The sequence below is a fragment of the Sinocyclocheilus grahami genome, unplaced genomic scaffold, assembly GCF_001515645.1.
Source record: "Sinocyclocheilus grahami isolate Dianchi unplaced genomic scaffold, SAMN03320097.WGS_v1.1 scaffold720.1, whole genome shotgun sequence".
Lineage (NCBI taxonomy): Eukaryota > Metazoa > Chordata > Actinopteri > Cypriniformes > Cyprinidae > Sinocyclocheilus > Sinocyclocheilus grahami.
Window position 1 is genome coordinate 159,786 of NW_015505899.1, and position 14,314 is coordinate 174,099.

General features: G+C 36.8%; 2 protein-coding genes across 2 annotated transcripts; one reads left to right on the forward strand and one right to left on the reverse strand.

The window, feature by feature from the left end:
- Window positions 1–1,102: 1,102 nt before the first annotated feature.
- On the forward strand, window positions 1,103–10,277 carry LOC107560311 (ADP/ATP translocase 1-like). Its single transcript, XM_016244454.1, has 3 exons — window positions 1,103–1,144; window positions 2,705–3,191; window positions 10,120–10,277. Exons 1-3 carry the CDS (start codon window positions 1,103–1,105, stop codon window positions 10,275–10,277), a joined length of 687 nt encoding a protein of 228 aa, XP_016099940.1.
- A 1,566-nt stretch (window positions 10,278–11,843) lies between these two features.
- Window positions 11,844–14,314, reverse strand: LOC107560312 (putative defense protein 3). Its single transcript, XM_016244455.1, has 5 exons — window positions 14,125–14,314; window positions 13,575–13,687; window positions 13,066–13,175; window positions 12,085–12,149; window positions 11,844–11,953 (listed from the first exon to the last, which is right to left on the reverse strand). Exons 1-5 carry the CDS (start codon window positions 14,312–14,314, stop codon window positions 11,844–11,846), a joined length of 588 nt encoding a protein of 195 aa, XP_016099941.1.

Below are 14,314 nucleotides of genomic sequence, written 5' to 3' on the forward strand. Positions count from 1 at the left end.
AAGTTGAAGTATTTCCTCAGCGACCAGCATGGATCAGCACTAGGCATGACGAAGCAGTTATCGTCCTCTTTTGGAAGGCCAAACAAAGTAGTTTTGCTTTAACAAAGAAACACTCAGAGCCTTCACGACATGGCAGCGGCGGCAACAACAATACTACAGCGAGAATAAAAGTTACGCCTTCTTTTTGGGTGACGTTATGCAAATCTTCCCACATCGTGATGTAGATATGTGGGGGCGTGTTAGAATGAGCCGTTTTAGGAGGGCGTGGTTGACTCTTAACTTTTATAAAGAATATCTCTTTGGATTTGAGACTTTAGTCTTTGCAACTTTACAGATCTTCTTTATGCACCAAGAGCTTGAAACACTCCAAATAGAAAGGAAAAATTTAAATCACATCATATGACCCCTTTAAAGCAAACGTTATCATTCAACATGCATGTGCGTTTTAGACACTTCTTTCTTTGTGCGGGCATTCTAGTTTATTTATTTCAGCAGTTCATATAGGATAGTAATGTAAATGGTAAGACCCCTTTCAGGGGCAGACAAAATTAAAATTTAAAATTAGTCATAGCTATAGAAATGTATCTCCATATTATAAAATCTACAAAATATATTTCTGCAAGTACATATGAGACTACCCCCAACCTGCACATACCCTGCATATTGACAGCATCACACAGCAAAACAGATTACAATCAACACAATTTTTGTCGACTTGCCGTTTCCATTGGTGTAAGGTCATTTGTAAGGTTAGGTTTAGATTTAACATGGGCTGTGGATACATGATATTTTAGTAACAATATTCAAGGCTAACGGTTATGAAAACAACCTAAATTTATATATTCTTTTTCAATTTATTTATTTGTCTAATTGTGTTCTTTTTCAAGGCTTTTCATTGAAACTTGTATTTTATTTAACTTTTCATTTTAGTTCAGTGTGTAGGGAAATATCATAATTAATTGAGAACAACCCATTGCAAATTTTGAGCAGCGTTTTTGCAGGCTTAAATGGCACTGCAAGAAGGGGACGCCACACTTTGTTCCAAACGAAAATGTGCAACTTAACCAGAGATGGTCTTATTATGACTTAACGTTACTAACTTATGCATGAAATGCTCTTCATCAAGACCGTTAGTGAATGCTATGTGAGATGGTTTCTTCAAGGAAGTAATTTAACATTCTATGATCATGTGGCCCTGGTTAAAGAAGGTGGAAGATCTGAAGTTGTTTTGTGGTGATATATTACACACATTTTGTCATGCATGAAAAATATTTCATAGTTTAAATAAGCTTTGTAGGCAACAAATGTTTAACACTACATACATTAGGTAAATATAACTACCTGTTAAATGTACAAATGTACAGTGTTTCACAGTTCTATTGGATTATAGTTGTCTAAAGCGACTTGAGCAGTTGAAGGTTTCTAGGGATGTATGAAACTTGTAATGCTAATGTTAATTAACCATTGAGTTTTTTATTCTGGTTAGCGATCAACTTGACCCAATTGACCTATAAGTAAGCCCCTCCCCTCGAATGCAGATGAGCCAATGTCAGTCGAGTATCAGTTGCACGGGGAACGGAACTCAGACATCTTTAGGTTTCAGCGCCATAGAGAAACATTGGAAGATCCGAAGCTTGCATTGGTTTAATGGTATTTATGCTAAATCCAACCAAAACAGAGCAAAATGTCCCTAAGCATTCAACCCCAATCACAATGAAGACGAATACGTTCATTTTCTGGTTGTCATACTCTCCTTAAGTTACACTTTTCATCTGCTCAAGCAGAACGTTAATGTCATCTTGTGCTTCATCAAGGTATTTCTGGCTAAAATTAGCTAACGTTAGCTTTAAAGTTAGTGAGTCCATGCTAACATACAAACCTTAGTAGCGAACTGTTCTCACGTCATGTACCTTGCAGAGAAAGTCAAAAACACAAAAACGAAGGTCTATATTAGAGTGCGTCTTCATATTAATCTGGTTAAATGTAAATTAATTTAATCTTACTCTGCGGTATATGAACGGTGTTGATCCGGGATGTTGTCATCGCGATCGTGACGACCTTGACATAATTCTCCCGTTTGCATTGTGATCTGTATTTTTACAAATTTATTTTAACATCCTTTATATATCCCTCCATGGCATATTTAAGTCCCACTTGAAGGTCCATCTGTGTCCCAATTTTATTTTATAAAACACCTCGGAAGAAGGTTTTCACTGACAGCTGTCATTGTAAGACAGTGAGCAACTCTGTCTGTTTGTCTGAGTGAGCAACATTAACTAAGGGGGGCGGGACTTACCGATAGGTCAATTGGCAATAGTTTTAAGCAAGGTCCTGGCAAGGATAATCTATTTGCAGGGCAGGCCTAATAGCCTCATGGAGGGTTGCAACCAAGACCACCAATGCCATGGCAAAAACCCTTTAGTTTATGTCTGTTGGCTTTGATGACATTTGTATACTAATGCTGATAAAGGTAGCAGATCAAAGAATTTAAAATTTGGTTTATTTTCTGAAAGCAGACCAATAAATGTTTTGAAGAGGTATTGAAATATTTCACGTCAACCGACAACTTGGTGTCTTGTAACTGGTGACACAAAGGGTATGTAATACATTTGAATTGGTTAAATGATGTAGTGATATTTGATAAATTGATTGATTGATTGATTGATTGATACATGTTTTGTAAAGTTTTACCCTTTTTTTGCAGATCCAGCATGCCAGCAAGCAAATTACAGTAGACAAACAATACAAAGGTATTGTAGACTGTATAGTACGTATTCCCAAGGAGCAGGGCTTCTTGTCCTTCTGGAGAGGCAACTTGGCCAATGTCATTAGGTACTTCCTAACACAAGCTCTCAACTTTGCTTTCAAGTATAAGCATAAGAACATTTTTCTGGATGGTGTTGACAAGCATAACCAGTTTTGGAGGTACTTTGCTGGTAAACTTGCCTCTGGTGGTGCTGCTGGAGCCATGTCCCTGTGCTTTGTCTACCCCCTTGACTTTGCCAGAACCTGTTTGGCTACTGATATCGGAAAGGCTGGTGCAGAGAGAGAATTCACAGGTCTTGGAAACTGTTTAACAAAGATCATTAAGTCTGATGGTCGGAAGGGCTTGTATCAGGGCTTCAACGTGTCTGAGCAAGGCATCATCATCTACAGGGCGGCTTACTTTGGCATTTATGACACAGCAAAAGGTGGGTTTTATTAGGAATAGACATAAGGCAGATTGCCCCTTAATTGTGACTTCCAGGGCCATGACTAGAATATCTAACATTAGGGACAGAACTAGGGCTGAAAATCACAATTATTTTGCTCAAATTTGTATTGTGATTATTAATCCAAAAATGTTCATTTGAGTAATATCTTTTCACAGTTCAGTATAAGTATTGCACTTTCACTCACATACTTACATTTATTTTATTCCACATTTAGCTTTTCTATTAAAACAGCATCAAAGGTGCATTTATTCAGCAACCACATTTGCAAATAATGTAATCGAGATATATGTTTGGATCAATTACAGTCCATCACAGAGGCTTGGTACCAATTCACTTTAATGGAAATGTGTATAAAAAAAAATAAAAAATGCCTGGCCAATATTGCAGACTTTACTAAGAGGAGCATGAAACCGTGACTGTGATTAGAAAAAAACAAAAAACCAATGAGCAGCCCTAGGCTGAATCCATGGACTTGAAAAAGTAATTCCAGTTATTCCGTGTAACATGTTTCAAGGAAGGTTAAATCTGCTATTTCAAAGTCTGTTGTAAGTGCCACACTTTCTGCTGCCATCAATGTGATCAGCGCCCATGATCAAACATATACAGGTGCATCTCAATAAATTAGAATGTCGTGGAAAAGTTTAAGACTTTAAAAGTAGTTTAAGTCTTTGGTTCTTTTAATTGTGAGGATTTTGGCTCACATTTAACAAAAACCCACCAATTCACTATCTCAACAAATTAGAATATGGTGACATGCCAATCAGCTAATCAACTCAAAACACCTGCAAAGGTTTCCTGAGCCTTCAAAATGGTCTCTCAGTTTGGTTCACTAGGCTACACAATCATGGGGAAGACTGCTGATCTGACAGTTGTCCAGAAGACAATCATTGACACCCTTCACAAGGAGGGTAAGTCACAAACATTCATTGCCAAAGAAGCTGGCTGTTCACAGAGTGCTGTATCCAAGCATGTTAACAGAAAGTTGAGTGGAAGGAAAAAGTGTGGAAGAAAAAGATGCACAACCAACCGAGAGAACCGCAGCCTTATGAGGATTGTCAAGCAAAATCGATTCAAGAATTTGAGTGAACTTCACAAGGAATGGACTGAGGCTGGGGTCAAGGCATCAAGAGCCACCACACACAGACGTGTCAAGGAATTTGGCTACAGTTGTCGTATTCCTCTTGTTAAGCCACTTCTGAACCACAGACAACGTCAGAGGCGTCTTACCTGGGCTAAGGAGAAGAAGAACTGGACTGTTGCCCAGTGGTCCAAAGTCCTCTTTTCAGATGAGAGCTTTTCAGAGCTTTTCAGATGATAAGTTTTGTATTTCATTTGGAAACCAAGGTCCTAGAGTCTGGAGGAAGGGTGGAGAAGCTCATAGCACAAGTTGCTTGAAGTCCAGTGTTAAGTTTCCACAGTCTGTGATGATTTGGGGTGCAATGTCATCTGCTGGTGTTGGGCCATTGTGTTTTTTGAAAACCAACGTCACTGCACCCATTTACCAAGAAATTTTGGAGCACTTCATGCTTCCTTCTGCTGACCAGCTTTTTGAAGATGCTGATTTCATTTTCCAGCAGGATTTGGCACCTGCCCACACTGCCAAAGCACCAAAAGTTGGTTAAATGAGCATGGTGTTGGTGTGCTTGACTGGCCAGCAAACTCACGAGACCTGAACCCCATAGAGAATCTGTGAGAAATGAGAAACAAAAAATGCAGATGAGCTGAAGGCCACTGTCAAAGAAACCTGGGCTTCCATACCACCTCAGCAGTGACACAAACTGATCACCTCCATGCCACGCCGAATTGAGGCAGTAATTAAAGCAAAAGGAGTCCTACCAAGTATTGAGTACATGTACAGTAAATTAACATATTTTCCAGAAGGCCAACAATTCACTAAAACAATTTTTTTCTTATGAAGTATTCAAATTTGTTGAGATAGTGAATTGGTGGGTTTTTGTTAAATGTGAGCCAAAATCATCACAATTAAAAGAACCAAAGACTTAAACTACTTCAGTCTGTGTGCACTGAATTGATTTATATACTAGTTTCACAATTTGAGTTGAATTACTGAAATAAATGAACTTTTCCACGACATTCTAATTTATTGAGATGCACCTGTAACACTCATTTTTATCTAATTACACAAATGCTAGGACAAAAAATAATAATCATCCTTATAAAAAATTGAATAAAAAATTTGGGCTATTTACTAACTGCTTGTTTTCTTAGAAAAAAACTTGCTTCTCTATTCTTTTTCGATTCTATTCTATCTATTCCTTTTCTTTTTCTTTTTCTTTATTATACAATTAGCAAAAGCAAAAAAGGCCTCTAACATTAGCTTGCTCTATTCTTTTTCTATTCTATCAGTTTTCTTTTTATTTATTATATAATAAGAAAAACCTTGCTATGTATGCTACACTAAGCTAACTGAGACTTATAGCACTTGCGTATCATTGCTCTTTTGTTGATTTTGATTGCTTCCATTGTCCTCATTTGTAAGTCGCTTTGGATAAAAGCGTCTACTAAATGACTACATGTAAACGTAATAAAAATAATCATTAGGAAAACAATAGGGATTTTGAGTTCTTGGGCCCTGACAACTCTATGTAAATAACTTTAGAAGCTTTCAGGACTCCAAACGGTGACTACAAAGTTCTGGCATGAAAATCTAGATAGCACAGTCCGATAGGTCTAACTCATTCTGACATAATGACATCATCACATGGCACAGCTGATTGGCACATTCCTGTATCAGTAGACAATGAGCTCGCTGCTCAACATTGGTTAATGACTGCTGTAGCAGTCCCAGCGCACTTCAGAAACCCTCCACCTTCCCCAGCTCCACCTGTATAGATCTGCTATGGGGTTGATCATGTGTGCTATAGCGTTATTCATATATGTTATATGTGCAACAGCAATATTTCTTACATGCTTACAGCAGCATGTTGTGAATGTATTGGCAGAAGCAAGTCCCGGTACTTGCTCTGCCGCAGCAGCAGCAGTGTAGCAGATCTAATCCGCCAAAACCAAATGCATTAACGTTACCATGCCAATCCCTCCAAGAGTTGTCATGACAGAAATATTGATGTTTTGCAACCTTTCTTCCTTCCAGTATGACACGGGTGCCACTGCAAAGTTGCCCAGACATTAGACATCTTTCAAATTAGTACAAGCTGGAACAGAGAGGGATTAAGGAAAAGTAAAAGCAAAGATTTTTTTCAATGAAATATTGACGGAAGAGATGAGTTTTCAGCTGTCACTTGAATATTATCAAGGATTCGGCATTCCATCAAAGATTCTGCATTCCGGATTGTCAGCATTCCACCAGCAAGGAACAGTGAATGAAGATGTTCTGGAGAGTGATTTTGTGCCTCTCTGTGATGGTACAACAAGGCATTGCTCACTTACTGACCTCAGGATTCTGGAGGGGATGTAGACTTGTGAAAGTGAGTGGAAGTAGAAGTAGTACAAGCCCCAACTTGTAGCCTGTGTGGAGAGATGAAGAGAGGTGTGATGACAAATTATGCTGCTACGTTCTTAGTTTACCTCAAAATGAAAATTCTGTCATTATATACAGTGGGTACGGAAAGTATTCAGGACTGGCTACCTATTAAACAACGTATAGATTTTTAAATCTTGCTTATTACTTATAAAGCCCTGAATGGTTTAGCACCTCAGTATTTGAACAAGCTCTTGTCACATTATAGTCCTTCACGTCCGCTGCATTCTCAAAACTCTGGCCATTTGATAATACCTAGAATATCAAAATCAACTGCGGGCGGCAGATCCTTTTCCTATTTAGCGCCCAAACTCTGGAATAACCTACCTAACATTGTTCGGGAGGCAAACACACTCTTGCAGTTTAAATCTAGATTAAAGACCCATCTCTTTAACCTGGCTTACACACAACACACTAATACACTTCTAATATTCAAATCCGTTAAAAGATTTTTAGGCTGCATTAATTAGGTCAACCGGAACCGGGAACAGTTCTCATAACACCCGATGTACTTGCTACATCGTTAGAAGGATGGCATCTACGCTAATATTAGACTAAGCAAGCCAGAGGCGACAGCGGCAAGGAACCAAAACTCCATCGGTGACAGAATGGAGAAAAAACTTTGGGAGAAACCAGGCTCAGTCGGGGGGCCAGTTCTCCTCTGGCCAGACAAAACCAGCAGTTCCATTTCAGGCTGCAGCAAACTCACATTGTGCAGAGGACTCATCTGGTTCCTGTAGTCTTAGTTGCTTTGACACAATCTGTATTGTTAAAAGTGCTATATAAATAAAGGTGACTTGACTTGACTCTCGATAATGGCGGCAGACTGTCCCGGGAGAGAAGAAAACATTGAATAAAGTCATTATTTTTGTTTTCTTTGCACACAAAAAGTATTTTCATGGCTTCAGAAAATTGTGGTTGAACCACCGATAGTCACATGGACTATTTTAACGATGTCCTTACTACGTTTCTGACCTTGACCATGGTAGGACCCTTGCTGTTTATGGAGGGTCAGAGAGCTCTCGGATTTCATCAAAAATATCTTAATTTGTGTTCAGAAGATGAACGAAGGTCTTATGGGTTTGGAACGATATGAGGGTGAGTAATTAATGACAGAATTTTAATTTCTGGGTGAACTATCCCTTTAATTATTTGTAGAGGTTTGATTGTACATAAAGGGAGTTCACCTAGAAGACCTTTGCATTAGTTCCACCTAGAAAAGGGCCTGGACAAGAAGTTGTGCAGCATGCTCCGTTAATGACGACCTGACCATGATCGAGTTGTCTTTGCAATGTGGTCCTTGAAGGTCAGCTGATCATCCAAGATTCTTCAGAGATTGCTGACCGAATTTGATAGGGTAATTGTTGATGAATCTAGCTGGATGGTGAAATTGTGCTGTAGAGTCAGGGAGGAAGGCAAGATGAGAAGTGCTGTTGATCTTCTTGTGGAAATATGAAGATTATTTGGTTACACTTTACTTGAAGGGGTGTGCATAAGACTGACATGACACCTTCATAATCATGACATGACACCTACATAATCATGACATGACACATGTCATGAATATGAAGGTTTTTTATGCATGTTTATAACAACTGTCATTAAGTGTCATTCGCTCAGTTATGTAATTTTTAATGCAAAAATGACATTGTTTGAGATGTCTTTGTTATGGGCTATGGTTAGGGGTAAGGGTAGGGGTAGGGTTAGGTCAAATAATGTCATATTTACATTAAAAATGACATAACTGAGCGAATGACACTTAATGACAATTGTCATAAACACGCATAACACCTCCTTCATATTCATGACATGTGTCATGTCATGATTATGAAGGTGTCATGTCAGTCTTATGCACACCCCTTCAAGTAAAGTGTTACCTTATTTTACTTAATCTTAATAATTTGTCTATCCACACTAAAAACAAAAATACTGTGCAACAATAACACCTTGAAAATATATTATTTTATTTGAGCAACTAATAATAAATTGTTAACCCTTAATGGGCAGTTGCATTCATTTTGGTATTTGTTATTTTAGTGTAAAATATCTGTGTTTTACAGACACGCTACCCGACTGTTAATAAAGAATAACAATTTGGTCCCTCAGTAAATTCTCTTTGCCACCTTGAAGAATTCTCAGTTACTTAAAGTGTAGACGGCCGGGAAGTAAGAAAACACACAGTCAAATGTATCCTCAATACTTCAATTTATTCATAGAAATACAGATATTATATAGGCATATGTCGAGGGGAGTTTCACCCTCTTAACCAATGAGGATATGAATAACATACACGTAGGATCTTTGGCCAAGAACATGTTTATATAAAATGGCCACATGTACAGAAAAACATGGACATATTAGGAATAGACTTTTGCGAAGAATGCTGAACTGTCTTCAGAGTTTCTCTCGAACTCCTTTACCCTTGTAGTCCTAACATTCATGTCCTCATTTGGGACATTTGAACCAAGAGAAGCTAATGTATACATTTAAGCATGCATACTTCGCATATAAGTAAGACATGTTTAAAACATAATATCAAGAGAGCGAGATGGATACAGAAGGGGGGATTCAGAGAGAATGCGTTGTATATATAAGAATGAGAGAGAGGGAGAAAAAGGAGGGGTAAGGCATGTCTGGAATCAACAGAAAGACAGAGAGTGTTTTCTAACACAGACCGAAATTTTTGTCAGTTCCAAAAATTCTCAAGTTCCACCCAAAATTCATAGGCCCTTTTGGTGTTAAGTTCAGTTCAGTCTTAATATGATGTTAAAGCAAATGAAAATATGCTGAAAATGAGTTACTTTATCAGAACATATTTGGAGAAATTTAGTAGCCTATTACATAATTTGCTCACCAATTGATCCTCTGCAGTGAAGGCACGTTTTATAATGGATTCGCTCACTTTATTTGACGACTTGTGGACAGTTGAACAGAAACACCCGCTGACTGCAATGATAGAGCTTGGAATAGCCAGGACAATTTTTAATAAAACTCCAATATGATTAGTCTGAAAGAAGAAAGTCATATACACCTAGGATACTTCGAGGGTGAGTAAAACACAGGCTAATTTTCATTTTTGGGTGAACTAACCCTTTAAAGTGATGGATTTGTTTCTTACAAACATGCAGCTTTTCGATTCACAAGGCGTTAATTGTTTGACTGGAGTGGTGTGGATTACTTGTGGATTACTGTGATGTTTTTATCAGCTGTTTGGACTCATTCTGACAGCACCCATTCACTGCAGAGGATCCATTGGTGAGCAAGTGATGTGATGCTACATTTCTCCAAATCTGTTCTGGTGAAGAAACAAACTCATCTACATCTTGGATGGCTCAATGGTGAGTAAATGTTTTTCAAATTTTCCTTTTGGGTGAACTATTCCTTTAAGTATTTAATTAATTCTAGCTGACATAATGTACAGTGGCACTATTGACTGCTGGAGGAAGATTGCACATGATGAGGGTGGCAAGGCCTTCTTCAAGGGTGCCTGGTCCAATGTGCTCAGAGGTATGGGTGGTGCCTTCGTCCTGGTTCTGTACGACGAGCTCAAGAAGATTATGTGACACTATATAAAATTTATTATTTAAAGAACAAGTTGTGTATTATGTGAATGGACTCTTTCTTTACTTGTGAAGCCTGACTAGGGTTGTACTAGTAGTTATATAAAAGATACATGTATATGATAATACAGTATGTGTATGTTTATAATGTTTTTCTTCTTTTCTTTTCTTTTCTTTTCTTAATGTTTCTTCTCTTCCCTGACTTACACTATTGCATGTGCAATGAATGAAACGGAAGTAATACAGCTGCAGTCTTTTGTTGTTGTTGTTCGATCTTAATTTGATTTACAATACCAGAAGCTGAGAAATATTTATATTTTAATGGTATTTTTGTTAATTTTATTTCCAAACCTAAGCTAAAATGGAATTGAATTTTATTTCAGACACAAATCTTGGTTATATAATATAAGAGTGCAATATATTTTTCACTTCATTATTATTATTATTATTATTATTATTAATAATAATAAACAAGAATTGGAATCCGTTTTCCATAGTGTGCTACGTTTTATTACTGGTCCCTTTCAAACATATCATTGCGTTTCATATTCTGAGCTGCCACCTCTGAACATTCAAGAGTGTGCACATTGGTTAGGTTTTATTTGTAATTTTGTTTATTATTTGACTGTTCTTTGTGTTTTGTCAAAAGGGAAGAAAGCCTTTAACTCTGATTAAAGGTTAGTACTAATACTTTTGAGACAACTTTTTGAATTAAACATGCAACATACTGTTGTTGTATAAGCAATGCAGCATATTACTGTTTGAAAGGTTTCACATGTTTTGAAAAAAAAAAATCAGTTCAATTCAGTTTAAGTGGTATAATGCTTTTTACAATTCACATTATTCCAAAGCAGCTTTAAGGGGAATTTTATGATTGGAACTATGCGTTTTAAACAAGCTGCAGCTTATAGTGGGTCATCTGTCTAAAAGTTTTTACAGTAATGCAGCATTGAAGTTATGAATGAACTTTTCAGCATCTTGAATAAGGATGTTCCATAACTGACCTTTAAATGACAAATTACTGTCAAACATGACACCTAAATCTCTAACTTTAGGAAATAGCATATTTGAACTATCAGTTTATTTATTATTATTATTAGTAGTAGTAGTAGTAGTAGTAGTATTGCAAAAATAGTACCTGTATCCCAAACACTCCTTTCATCTTCCATTGGTCAGACAAACACAACAAAATAGCATTTTTGAACTGATTTCATACATAAAAATACTAGTTGATTTGTGCTTTCTGCAGTCTCTTAAAATAAAGTTGTTTTAATTCAAATAACTTGTTCATGTCCATTTACATGTTTGGTAAATTGTTGTGTACTCAGCAGGATAATGTTCCTGATTTTTCACCAGAGTGACAAGATCTTGATTTATATGCAAGGGATAATGTACATTCATCCGGTCATTAATTAGAACCCAAATCACAATAAAACATTTTTGTGCATTACATTATTTCTTTTTATTTTATTTAGTCAGGCAAATAAAAATGTCTAAATGTTTGATATTGGTTAAATATTTTATACAGAGCAACTGAGCTAGTATAATTTAATCAGTATTGGATCATTCTTAAGCAATTAGGTATTGAACACTTGCCAGCAGGACAACAAGAAGTAACAGGGGAGGTGTGACAATCCTTTCAGCACTACTGTGTACATCAAGTGATGTTCCTCCTTCACCTGATAATTAGGAGACAAGTGTCAAACTGTTTAATAAATGGTGCATGGATTATTCCTTGCTTGTACGTATGTCAATAATTTGTGACAGCCTTTTATTTTTACATAAAATGTATAAAACAATATTTACTCACTGGAAGTCAATGTTGAAGACATCCCGTCTACCCAGAACACAGTGTGCTGCTGGGCTACAGTGGCCCTAAGAAATATTTCGACAAATATTAAAGTGTTTTGATCATTTTTGTGGATTATTTAAGGGGGGGGGGAGTACATTTTTACCCATTCTAGATTATGGAGATGTTATTTACATGCATGCTTCTACGTATTTATTGAAAAGGCTGGATAGTGTTTATCATGCTGCATTACGATTTATAACAAATGCTTGCTCACGTACTCCTCATTGTTTGCTGTATAATATCTTGGTGCTGTTTGGTGGGTATGTAAGGGTGGGGGGGAGTACATTTTTACCCATTCTAGATTATGGAGATGTTATTTACATGCATGCTTCTACGTATTTATTGAAAAGGCTGGATAGTGTTTATCATGCTGCATTACGATTTATAACAAATGCTTGCTCACGTACTCCTCATTGTTTGCTGTATAATAAAGTAGGTTCGTCCTCTTTATATCAAAGAAGAAATCACATATGTTAATGTATACTGTAAAGGCATTGTTGGGCATGCTTCCAAATTACATCTCTAGTCTTTTATGCCTACGTAGAAATAATTATATCACCAGATCTTCAAATGGGATTTAATTAGAAATACCCGGGGTACATTCAGAGCATGGAAAATCAGCTTTCTCTTACTATGCTCCGTGGTTGTGGAATGAATTTCAAACAGTAACTCCATTAGAAACTATTCTTTCTTTGAATATTTTTTTTAATTTAGTGCAGTGTTTAGCAAATGAACCATGTTGTTGTTTTAATTGATTTACTGATTTATGATTATTGTTTTTGCTTTGGTTCTATATAATTTTGTCTTGTGAGGTGTATGTTTGTGAAATTTTATGTGAAATTTTTGTACGGTCATCTTGGCCAGGACTCCCTGGAAGAAGAGATTTCTTTAATCTCAATGGGACCTTCCTGGAAAAATAAAGGATAAATAAATAAACAAAAAAATACGACATTTTTGGCTGTAGCTGGTGGAATCCAGGTATAGACGGTGGAGTTGTATTTTATGTTGGTGTTGGCATGGGTGATTGCACCTTGCTGGTTTCCTGAACACTAGGGAAGACAAGTGTACAACCTTCAGTCACTACAATTACCAAATTTAAAACACTTGTTGGTATACCAAATAACATATTTCTGAATGTCTGGTTATACCCCCGAAACAAAAAAAGGTTTTTATCTTATAGAATGACTAGATATGTAGTCCCTGATTGAAGTTTGCATAATTAGTCCACTTAGTGTTAACTGTGGTAACTATGAAAATAACTTTAATGTCTTTTCATAGTTACCACATAGTTTTAATTAATAATAACGGGTGCAGTTTGACAATTTCTAAATTATAAAAGGGGTTCTGTGTCATTTGAATCATATCTGATCATAATACATACTATATCATATATAACCATTGCAGTACGATAAGCATAATCTTTAACTCTACACACTCCAAAGCCTTACCGCTAAGAACTTTGTGTTAGTTGGAGGTGTCTGCCAGGTTCCTGTTGCTTTTGAGTCGAATCCAGAGCGAGCCTCAAGGAGCACGCCACTATAGTCTGGAACTTTGATTACAACTGACAAACAACAAATGAACAAACATTAAAACCATGACGCTATCACCACTGTCTTCATTTTAGGTGATATACTGTACATGCATTAAATTTAATTGCTTAATAATTCTTATAAATGCAGTTAAAATATTCCCAGAATTTGGCCTGAATGTATCACAAACTTCGTGGAGACTAAAATGCAATGAAAAACAGAGCAAAACAAAACAAAAGTAATCAAAAGTTTTGTTTCCAAATAGATTTATGGACAACACATTTTCAATTCTCGATTGAGTGGATTTTCCATATTATAACACTTCCTTGGAATGCAATTATGAATTGCATAACAGTATAGCAAGAACTCTGTAAACTTTGGATTCAGAGACGCAGATCTTGGAAAAATTCATGAATTAATTTACAAAATGTGTCTTCTAAAACAGTAGTGACCCCATCATATTCCTTACCTGTGATGGGTTTGCCAGTCTGAAAAGTTGTGGTGCTTGGATGGATGGTGTATAGAGCAGGGTTTGGCTTGGGCTGTACTCCTCCATGCCTGGGCATCATATCCACACAAGCTGTTGGTGCCCCGCTTGGATAGGACAGAACAGATGTCAAAACTTGAAGTATGACAACCCCAAAAAACACAGCATGCAT